Source organism: Amphiura filiformis, chromosome 10 (assembly GCF_039555335.1).
Source record: "Amphiura filiformis chromosome 10, Afil_fr2py, whole genome shotgun sequence".
Lineage (NCBI taxonomy): Eukaryota > Metazoa > Echinodermata > Ophiuroidea > Amphilepidida > Amphiuridae > Amphiura > Amphiura filiformis.
The window spans coordinates 53900428-53912840 of record NC_092637.1 but is presented as its reverse complement, the minus strand read 5'-3'; the positions used below and the strand labels follow the sequence as shown (position 1 = coordinate 53912840).

Below are 12413 nucleotides of genomic sequence, written 5' to 3'. Positions count from 1 at the left end.
ACACAATTTCCAAAAGTTTAAACTGACTTTCAGCACAAAAATTCACTAACCTTGAATTTTCGATATGTAACACACATCTTCATCAGAAGAAGTCCTAAGATGTTGTGATGGACTTGCCCTTTTGTTGAGCTACATACACATACTACATTGTACATACTGGTATTGTTAGATTTATAAAGTTTACTTCAAGGACTGTTAAATGTCAAAAATATAAATTAGTAATTATTTGCCATACATTTTGTGAATGATATCCCAAAAATTCCCAGACACAAATGATAATTATACAAGGTTACTTTTTATATCAATTATTTGCCATAAAATTTGAATTATATCGCAAATTTCAAAAAATCTAAATTATTTGATATCAGAAGGACATTCCTCATATTTAGAATGTAATTTTATGTGTCCGATGTGCTCCCATGTCCCACAAAAAAACTGCAAACATTGCTATCCGATCCCTTAAGAAAGATCAGCAACAATTTCTCCATTCTTGATTAAATCTATTCAAATAGTACAAAAATAACTGTATATTGACACATTCATTTTTTTTTATCATAATACTGATATGTAGTACCTTAAAATCATCTACAGACAGTCTGATAGAAATAATAAAAAATGATACACTATTTTTTTTACCATTCACGAAGAACCCAATGTCAAGTCGCAATTCCTTTGCTTTCTTTTTCTGTAATGCTTATTGGTCCATTATATCGAATAAGCACTGGAGATTTCACACTGGGTGTGTGGTGGATGGTCACATAATATATCAAAACAATAATAAGGCCAAAAAAAAGAGAACGTCTATCTCAGATACCAGCGCGCATTGCTATGTGAACTTCAATTAATGCTTAGTGCTACACATTGGCCGTAAAATTCTTTTTTTTTCATATGCTCAATTTTTTTGTTTTTTTTGATATTTTCAGCATTGTATCGCGATCAAAATTTTGCACAATTTTTGTACACATTTTGCCATGATTGTAAAAGAGACAAACAAAACTATGTATATGTATGTTTATGTTTGTGTTGTTGAATAAATCACAAAATAGGCCTACATAAACATTGCCTTGACTGTAAAAAATAAATAACATCACATATCTCATTTTCTTTAAAAAAAAGAGAAGCATAGCACTTAGCTTAAAGGTCCGTAACCCGATCGACAGCATCATCCCCCGATTTTTTTCATTGTTGATGAGGTTTTGGTATCACATAATAGGTTCTAGTTTTCTCATTACTATCCTGAAATTTGACGCTCCAAGTCGATGTATTTCCGGAGAAATCATGAATCACAGCGGTTTTTACAGGTATACCAGTTTGTAAACAATGGTAAATACTTTGGATTTCTGGGAGAGAATTATGAACGAAATATCAGTCACCGCAACAGCTACTTTGGTTTCGCGTCATACACATTCTGTGAAAAAAGCGAACCACACTAACTGCTGAGGAGACGGTGCGCCGTATATAGTTATGAAAACGGCAACAGTAAGCGTGGTGTGCTAAATAGCTCAATTGACTAGCGCGTTTGTTTTTTACCCGAGAGGTACCCGGTTCAAAACCCGGTCTCGGAAGGTTTTTTTCCTCTCCATTTTACCCAAACTTTTTTTATATTCATTTGAAATGTACATATTGCAAGGGGAAATATATTTTGTTTCCTTTTTTTCTGAAACGGTACGAAAAAAAACACATTTTCCGTTCAATACGGGCCGGGCATTGTACAGCATGTCAGCATTCGTCATTGCCTGCCCAGAATGCAATTCACGTATACCAAGGTATTGGATTGCAAATTTGGCTGTTTATTCAAATTTACGCTGAAAATGCTCTCGTTTTTTCACAAAGCAGCATAAAGGAGGCGATATTTGATATTATTATGTAATTTTAAAGACAATCCATATCCAAAACCAATAGGGTTACCCCCCTTTAAAGCCATGATTTCTCCGTGATACGGAAAAACGGAAAAATTCACGGAATTCGGGGTTTGCTCACGGAAATTTGAAAATGCCACAAAGTAGTGAAAATCTGTGTAAAATGTCTAACTTTTGTGTTGATTTGCAAAAAAACAAACAAAGAAAACTAATTTAGCAGTAATCAACCATTAAACAATCCATTCTAGCATTTATTCTAGGCCTACGATGATTCTGTCCGATACAGCTATCGGAAGTAAGCCCTACACACAAGACAATTGACGATGCTTAATTTTAATGGGGATGTTGAGGGGAGATTACAGTAAAAAGGTACATATTTATATAAGACAAATTAAACTTTTAAAAACATGCTTGTATGGAATGTATATGCACTTTTCAGTGCTTTATAATGTAAAATGGAAAATCACGGAATCGTCCAATTTGTAACACGGAATTAAAATTTTGTAACACGGAAAAATCATGGCTTTAACTTTTTTACCAAGTGTGTCAGACGTTTCTTTTTTTGGCTTAACAGATAATTAAGATCTGAAGGAACATCTCACAAGATTACCGACATCCAAAAATCAAAACTATTTTTGATTACATTTGTGAAAAAACGGCAACCTGAAGACGGTGATTTTCAATATTACAGGATCATGTTTCTGTCAGGGGGGTTGGCCGAGAAACCATATTAGTTTTGTTTAAAGAACGTCAGCAATCTTTTGGGTTGTTCCCTAACATTTATTTTCTTTTCATTTTTAATTCAAAAATGTTGATCTTGTAACACAACTTGTACAATATACAGCTGCAATCTTATAACTTTTTGTAAAATCTATAGATTAAAATATATTTTATGGAATGTATTACAAATAATATATTGTGTGTTTGATTATGTGAAAATAAAGTCACATATATGAATGAAATCTATTATAAAAATATGTTACTTTTTATCAGCTGAAGTTGGTAATATCAAAAGTGTGGGATGAAAGTAAAGTAGCAAGTTTTCTGTTTTCTAATTCTGTAAGTTTATAACGATTTACACAGTGATCGCACAATGAGAACAGCAATCTTTGAGCATTTTTGGTCCAAATGCACATTATGTTTTTATATAAACATCACAAAAAAAGTAACTAACCCCCCTTTATAATGGCCATTATTCAAAAACAGGCAAATGTAATACAAATCTGTAAATTGCATTGGAAGCAGAATTTATTTCTGCACATCAATGTAACCCAAGATTAGAAAGTTGCAGTAAATTATATTAATGTTGTATTCAGTATAATGCAAGGAAATCTGTGTAATGATATCTGAGTGTTTTTGTATTAAAGTGCAACTTTCAAATCTGGATCTCACTATGTTAAATTGACTGGTGTTTTATTGTTTTCTGGGCTATCGTATCAAATGAGGTGTCAAAATGTGCAGGAATAAATTTTGCTTCCAATGCATTTTACAGATTGGTAATACAATCGCCCCTTTTTGAATAATGGCCATTATTTAAGGGGGGTAAGTTACTTTTTTTGAGATGTTTATAATGCAGCAAATCTGACATTGAACATGAAGTTACATTAAACAACATTAGGCATTAAGCATGTTCTTTTGCAAATCAAAGCCAGAATGTAACCATTCAACTATGCTGATATAATTTTGACTCATTCCAACACATATAACTGTCTGACAAATTATGAGCAAGATAAATTCACCTTGCAAAAAATTAAGAACATAAGGGGAATAATGGCTATTAAAATTCATCATAATTTTTTTTTACTCTCTCTTTTACAAATCAAAGCCAAAATGTAATCAGTCAACATTGCAGACATAATATTGACTCATTCCAACAATAACACAGTAAGTCAGTCTGACAAGCTATGAGAAAGAAATTCACCTTGCCAAAAAACTTAAGAACATGAGGGGAATAATGGCTATTAAAATTCATCATAAAAATTAATCTTACATTTTTTTACTCCCTCTTTTGCAAATCAAAGCCAGAATGTAACCAGTCAACATTGCATATATAATTTTGACTCATTCAAACAATATAACACAGTAAGTCAGTCTGACAAGTTATGAGAAAGAAATTCACCTTGCCAAAAAACTTAAGAACATGAGGGGAATAATGGCTATTAAAATTCATCATAAAAATTAATCTGAACATTTTTTTACTCCCTCTTTTTGTTTGTATCGCAATTGTACACTTGTCACCTTTATTCTGGTTGGATCATTTCATATACACACCAAAATGATGCACTTGTCAGCTGCTACATCGCCTACATGTGTCTCATTTTACATAAGGCACCAGAAACAAATGTATTCAATCTTTGGATCAACCGTCGATGCTGCTTCGATGCTTGTTATTAATGAACTAACAACTAATTAATCATGATTATTGCAAAATTTATACTGGTCAATATCAATACAGGCAAAGATTCATTATGTTATCACAATTAACAATAGTCAATTAATTGATTCCATAAATAAGGATCGACCAACCATCGATGGTCGATCAAAAGATCGAACTAATTTGTTTCTATTGCCTAATAGGTAGGAATAAATGGAGGTCACTCCAAATCATCCCCAAGTCACATGGTTTAGAAATGTTCTCTGTGAGTCAGGTATATATTTATATCTAGCTATCATGTAAAAAAGACACATGTAGCAGCCGACAAGTGCAACCTTTTGATATGGATGTATACAAAATAACATCAGCTCATGCTGTGACACTTTTTACATAGTACTTGATAGCATATTACTAGAGTATCATGCCCTTCAAATTAAAAACATAGTTTTAAGGAAATTAATTTGCCAAACCTTGGCAATCTGCCTTCATGTCGATAGTGAATACAAATACAGAAAAATCTGGTCCTATTATTTGAAAGTGGCTAAATACCTTGACCATCAGCTTGGTCAACTCAAGCTTCATTATAAGGTACATGTAGATTGGGGTCAAAAGTATATGGGTCAATAGGGGTCATTTTGAAATCAGTATCACACTTGAATAAAACGAGTGTAGCCAGTAAAATGGGGAGGGGGATTACAAATCGGTAGGTGGTAACCATTGCCCCCATGTCACTGTTTGCACAACCCCTTTTGATGCCAGTTTCTCCCATAGCCCATTTTTTACAGTACTGGACAGTACCATACGGTAGCGATAGAGCCTTATAGAGAATGGCTGAATTCTGTTATGATTATGTTTGCTATCATTCAGGAGATGATACCTGGTGTTCCACATGGTCCCATCCGGGGTCTTTCTGACTTATAAAGTGAGCACATCACTGCAATACCATTCCAGTAAGTATATACGATAATTACCATCATATGGTAGCGACAGAGCTTTATAGAGGATGGCAGAACTGTTATGATTATGTTTGCTATCATTAAGAAATGATACCTGGTGTTCCACAAGGTCCCATCCAGGGCCTTACCCTGATGTATAAAGTGAGTACAGCGCCGCAATACTGTTCCAGTAAGTATATAAGATAATTACCATCATGGTAGCGACAGAGCCTTATAGAGGATGGCAGAACTGTTATGATTATGTTTGCTATCATTAAGAAATGATACCTGGTGTTCCACAAGGTCCCATCCAGGGCCTTACCCTGATGTATAAAGTGAGTACAGCGCCGCAATACTGTTCCAGTAAGTATATAAGATAATTACCATCATGGTAGCGACAGAGCCTTATAGAGGATGGCAGAACTGTTATGATTATGTTTGCTATCATTAAGAAATGATACCTGGTGTGCCACAAGGTCCCATCCAGGGCCTTATCCTGATGTATAAAGTGAGTACAGCGCTGCAATACTGTTCCAGTAAGTGTATAAGATCATTGCCGTCATGATGGCAACAGAGCCATAGAGAGGATAGGATGAATTCTGTGTAGTGACTGTGCTATTTCCAGTAGCACTGAGACTCACAATACTGCTGGTGATCTTCAAGGTTTGGTCCGCTGATGGGTCTGTCTTTGGGGTAGCTTCTTGAATCTGTCAAGGAAAAATAAAGCAATGAACATCAAAATACTAGAAACCAGCTCTATGTATAACACAAACAATGAGGGTAGCATCACACTTGTGAGGCATTTGTCAAGCAAAATCAAAATTCAATTTTCAGTCTCATTTTATGTGCCATTAGTTTATCTTGCCAAAATCTTGCCGAAAAAATTGGTCTATTCCAGTTGAAATTTGTACACCCCTACAGAAGACATGACCTTAATCTTCCAAACAGGGAGTGTGAATTTCAAATGGGGTTAATTGAGTGGTTGACTCCATTTAAAATCTACACCCCCTGTGTGGGAGATAAAGGTCATGTCTTCCATAGGGTGTGTATGGATAGCCCATTTGACTTTAAGGTTCCAGAGATATGGTTATTTTAATGCTACTCAAAACAATAATACAAAGGAAGTTGAACAGCTATTTGGCTACATCTCAAAGTCCATACTGAAACTCATTTTGACCCTTACTCCTTATAAGCTTTATGGCAAAGGGAAAGGAAAGAAGAAAGAAAGATCAAGAAAAAAGTTGTTTTTCCTGCCCTGATTTCGAACCACTGACACCTTAGATACGGATCAGAAGACTGGGGATAGCAAACCACAAGTGTGAACATTTACTATGGACCAGAATGGCCTCAACCCAATGGCATAGTTCAATAACCTCAAATAAACAATTATAGTGCAAAATTTGACCTCAAGGTGCAGAGTATGAATTTTTCAAAGGTCATTCAATGAATGTGCAAATGTAATGGGGTAAATAACTGTGCCCTGATAGATGAGCATGTTGTGGATCCTAGTGATTGCCTAACCAACAATTTCATGTGTATGTGATTTCAGATGATTATGCAATCGGATTACGTGGGATGTTTTGGTGTTGCCATGGACTAAGTATATAGAGCACGTAGTGCGATTGACTTGAAACTCCGTTCGCCACACTTGGAACATGTGGACGTAGGTGGCAGCAGCATTTTTCTTTAATTAGCATAAGTCTCCACAGCACTACGCATATATTTTTAGGTAGCTTTTAGTACTATCATGGTGGCAGCAGCATTTTTCTTTACTTTTCTAATATGGCCCCGCCCATGAATCAATTTGGCGACGCCATTGGACGCTATGTCAGCGCAGGGTAATACACAGGGGAAGCCGACGCTGTCGCCACCTTTCTGTATTGCGCTAGTATATGAGTTGCAACGGCCTGGTGTTGCAGTCGCTTTGCCGAGTCGTATTTTGTAGTACACAGTATGGTTAGGGTTATAAGCTTGATCTTGGTCACATCCTATTTTACAATTAGCTTGTTTTTATAATTGAAACATGTGCATTACACTGGGTTGCAGAGAAGAATGGCAGTCCCTTGTGAGCGCCCTGTTAATGAGCCACATACGCAGAGATTTGTGTTCCCTTCAAGGGCATGGACCAACGTTTTGACGCACAATCGGCCAATCAGATTATCAGTCTGTTGCTTTGATTGTCAGACGATTGATTCAGCCTATCAGAACCTCACTTGCATGTTTACGCTTTGCACGCTCTCAAAATGTAAACGACGACAAAAAATGTAAAGATGCACATCATCAAAATGTACCATGCCAGTAGAAGCTTGTTTTGAAGTGGGCTATTCCAATAGAAATCCACACTCCTCTGTGGAAGATTTAAGAAGAGTCTTCTACAAAGGGAGTTTGTTTATCAAGTGCAATTGGCTAGGGTCAATTAAAGTTTTAAAACCAATATTCCACCTATATAGAGCTTTACCTTTATCTTCTGAAACTGAAGTGAGAATCTACAACTGGAGTGAGTATTTCAAATATAAATTACCAAACTGTCTATTCCATTTTAAACTCATACTCCCTCTGTAGAAGACTTAAGCTAAATCTTCCACACAAGGAGTGTATTTTAAAATACGTCACATGGTCACATCAGTCACCCCTTTTTTACTTTTCAAAATAAATATTTTGATACCAGGGAACATTTTTCCATATTAACTGAAATTATGACCTCTGATATTTTAAGTACTGACCTCTGATGCAAACTGGTACTGCATGTATATAATGCCTTTTCTGTCCATGGTAGTGGCTTTCAGTATCAAACTGACCGCTTGACCTTTGCTAGAGACTCACCTGTGATGCAAACTGGTACATAATGCCCTTAATACTGCCCATGGTAGTGGCTTTCAGTATCAAACTGACCGCTTGACCTTTGCTAGAGACTCACCTGTGATGCAAACTGGTACATAATGCCCTTACTACTGCCCATGGTAGTGGCTTTCAGTATCAAACTGACCGCTTGACCTTTGCTAGGGACTCACCTGTGATGCAAACTGGTACATAATGCCCTTAATACTGCCCATAATAGTGGTTTCAGTATCAAACTGACCGCTTGACCTTTGCTAGAGACTCACCTGTGATGCAAACTGGTACATAATGCCCTTAATACTGCCCATGGTAGTGGCTTTCAGTATCAAACTGACCGCTTGACCTTTGCTAGAGACTCACCTGTGATGCAAACTGGTACATAATGTCCTTAATACTGCCCATGGTAGTGGCTTTCAGTATCAAACTGACCGCTTGACCTTTGCTAGAGACTCACCTGTGATGCAAACTGGTACATAATGCCCTTAATACTGCCCATGGTAGTGGCTTTCAGTATCAAACTGACCGCTTGACCATTGCTAGAGACTCACCTGTGATGCAAACTGGTACATAATGCCCTTAAGGTTAGCCGAGAGTTTTTCATGCGCTTGATTTCAGAGGGGCGCAAGTTCATAACAGAAACAGCCATGCAGAAAATGAACAAGCGTGCGGGACGTAGGCCTACTTACAATAGAATATCGATCCACGGTCAAGACATGAAACTTGGCTTAGCTCGTGGGGGGATGGGTGTCATGAGGGGCGGCATGCCGGGTCGGATACCGGGGGGGGGGGGGCACAAGCAGTTTTCAGCAATTTTAATAAGGATTTTATAAATTTTAAAATTGATTGGGGCACTTTTCAAGCTACGCCCTGGAATATGTGTTGATTTTGAATTTATAGCCTTGATATCTTTGATGAAATAAATCAATGCTGCTATCCCCAGGGCTGCTATTCCACTGATTACAATGTAGCTAGGTACAACAATAACATCAACAACAATATCAAAAAGCAATTATTTGCAAATCGAATTTCGAAAGAATATTCACAAGACAGACTTAGCAGGCCTACAAATTTCTGAATTATATAAAGTGAAAAATCACGATTCACTGCAGTCAGCGAATCAATCAAATAAAACTAAAAAGAAAGGAGCAAGAAAGAATAAAAGAAATAGTGAAAAAGAGAAAGAGAGAAAGAAAAAGAACGAAAAAGAAAGAAAGAAAGAAAGAAAGAAAGAAATGAAAAAAATAAAAGGAGAAAGAAAAGAGGAAAGGAAGGAAGTATAAATGAGAAAAGAAAAAAAAAGAAAGAAAATTCAGCCACACGGGGACTCGAACCCACAAAAAATGTTTCATAAAAGATTCCCAGTCCACCACTCTATCCACTTGGCCATACATCAGCTTACGCAATTGCTTGTTCTCGAAGCGGAAATATAACTATAATTTGATGCAATTACATGATTACAATCGCGTCCGCATAATGGCTCTTAGAATAAACACGCATGTCGGCGCTGAAATTTTGAACGAACTGACGGAGGAAAAACCTTGTTTTTTGGAATACTAGCTTCAATTTGCAGTGAAAATCAAATGGTATAGCAATTGGCAGAATGTTGAGAAATAATGTAGGTATTCAGATGTCTAAATTAACGTCCCGTAATCAAGATATCGATAATTTCACAAAACAGTTTTTTCCGAGGCAAAATTCTCGAAAATGTTCCCCAAAAACGGGCTTTTAAAATTTAATCGTGACTGTATTTGGTTCTTACCCATGGCAACATTATTTCTTTAATCGATTTGTAGTACAATACAAAAAAGAAGAAAACAATCACTCGGCGTGGTTTTATACGGAGCGCACATTTGAAAAAACCGTCATGGAACGTGTTTTTGATCTTGTGAACATGGTGCGTAAAATGGCTTTAAACGAAGGATTTTCAAATTTATTCTAAAAATTTGTATAAACACACAAGAAAAATGTTAAGCTACATGCAATGCACCAACATTTCACTTGCTGCGATATTTGATTACTGAGAAAACTCTGTTTTAGAGAACAACTTTATACGCCTTTTATACGCTTTTTTATCGCTTTCTTCGTGTAACCTTAATACTGCCCATGGTAGTGGCTTTCAGTATCTAACTGACCGCTTGACCTTTGCTAGAGACTCACCTGTGATGCAAACTGGTACATAATGCCCTTAATACTGCCCATGGTAGTGGCTTTCAGTATCAAACTGACCGCTTGACCTTTGCTAGAGACTCACTTGTGATGCAAACTGGTACATAATGCCCTCAATACTGCCCATGGTAGTGGCTTTCAGTATCTAACTGACCGCTTGACCTTTGCTAGAGACTGGTACATAATGCCCTTAATACTGCCCATGGTAGTGGCTTTCAGTATCAAACTGACCGCTTGACCTTTGCTAGAGACTCACTTGTGATGCAAACTGGTACATAATGCCCTTAATACTGCCCATGGTAGTGGCTTTCAGTATCAAACTGACCGCTTGACCTTTGCTAGAGACTCACCTGTGATGCAAACTGGTACATAATGCCCTTAATACTGCCCATGCTAGTGGCTTTCAGTATCAAACTGACCGCTTGACCTTTGCTAGAGACTCACTTGTGATGCAAACTGGTACATAATGCCCTTAATACTGCCCATGGTAGTGGCTTTCAGTATCAAACTGACCGCTTGACCTTTGCTAGAGACTCACCTGTGATGCAAACTGGTACATAATGCCCTTAATACTGCCCATGCTAGTGGCTTTCAGTATCAAACTGACCGCTTGACCTTTGCGTATCTTGACGACTCCTGAGAAGACGTTATGATTGTTGTAACAAGCTGCTAATGTTGCTATTGCCATTACCTGTATAAATAAAAATAAATAAATATATCATTGGGTTTATTTATTGTATAGTTAAACCCTGATGCTTGTCACAAAGAGTGAACCAAAATGACAAAGGGTTATTCCAAGGATTCTCGAGTACTAATATACTATAGAATAAGCCACTCGTTTGCGCAAATGAAGTCAGTCATTCAGCCTATGCGCCTTCATGCATGTGATGACATAGCTGTGTAGGAGTGTATCACTTGTGGAAGAGATGATGCATATTTACGTCATCGTTTCCAAAAAAATTAAATGGCGAAAAACGGCGAACATTTGGTTGAATCTTTCCATTACTAATATATCGTGAAAAACCAAATAGCTGAAGAGTTAGCTCAATAGCCTATGCTAGGAAAATATTCTCTTCGATGACCCCATGACGAGACTGGCTAAATAAGCTGTATTTTTGCTTGAAAGGGTCCGAATAATTGGCAGTCGATGTGCGCCATCTTGGAAAAATTTAGGGTACCAAACTACCAAAACTGTCAATCAATTACTACGGTACCAAATTTGGTACCAAACTCCCTAACAACCATCACTCAAACTGCCGATATGTCAATCAAACTGCCGTAAAGGGACTTCACTTTTTGTACAAGGATTGAATACGAGTGTCATGGCCCTGGTTATTCCAGTTGAAATGCATATACCCTGTATAGAAGACATGGCCTCAATCTTCAATACAGGGCTTATAAATTCCAAATGGGGTTACTTGAATGGGTGACTACATTAGCAATCTACACCCCCTGTGTGAGAGAGGTCACATCTTCCATAGGAGGTGTCAGAGTCTTTTTTTACTTTTTTACCATTGAAAACATGAAGGGCTGTGATTTGGAGTCGGCAGCTAAAATTTCTGAATATTATAAGGTTAAATAACTCAAATCATACATTTTGTATCTGTGATTTCTTTTGTGTAGCATTATGTGCAAAGAAAACTGGGTTCCCACCAGTCGTAAATCAATTATATCTAAAATGAAAACAAATTATAAAAAAAACAGAGATTTGAGACAAACTTTTAAATTAATTGGACCTAATTAACATTTGTTTTATTCATTGATAATGAACTGTAAGTCTTATACCAGTACCCCACCCCAAAATGGAACAGTCCATCTAGCATGACTATGACCCTTATGTCCAGTGATGCCAACGCCGCGCCTTAGGCGCACAATTGGGCTACTTGGCGATCACTTGCCGCTACTCAAAAAAGCATGCCGCTACTTGCCTAAAATTGGGCTACTTTTGCCAGTCTTTGTGACCATTTATTGATCTGTCAGCAAGTACCGGAAGTTTTAAAGTCAAGTGCTTTTCCGCCCAATTGGGGTGTTTTGTGTTTTAAATTCGGGTAAATCCGCCCAAATATCCGGTATTGGGCGCTTTTTTTGAAGCTTAAAAATTGGGCTACTTGAGAATCCTTTACCGCGGCCTGACGAGTCAATGCGCCCCGCCTTGGTGCTGAAAAGTTTTGGCAACACTGCTTATGTCATTTACCCATGGTATGTACATGTGTAAATATTTTCTGCTCATAAGTGATAGAA

General features: G+C 37.1%; 1 protein-coding gene and 1 long non-coding RNA gene across 2 annotated transcripts in view; one reads left to right on the top strand and one right to left on the bottom strand.

The window, feature by feature from the left end:
• The first annotated feature begins 309 nt into the window (after positions 1-309).
• Positions 310-3040, top strand: LOC140163031 (uncharacterized). Its single transcript, XR_011860395.1, has 2 exons — positions 310-1140; positions 1921-3040. It is a non-coding gene; the product is annotated as an uncharacterized lncRNA (long non-coding RNA).
• Positions 3041-4374: 1334 nt separating this feature from the next.
• Positions 4375-12413, bottom strand: part of LOC140163029 (squalene synthase-like) — a 119606-nt gene continuing 111567 nt past the window's right edge. The window contains exons 9-10 of the mRNA XM_072186370.1: positions 10711-10863; positions 4375-5875 (exon numbers count right to left, since the gene is read on the bottom strand). Coding sequence (XP_072042471.1) covers positions 5660-5875; positions 10711-10863 — 369 coding nt within the window. The 3' untranslated portion in view covers positions 4375-5659. The remainder of the gene's footprint in view (positions 5876-10710; positions 10864-12413) is intronic.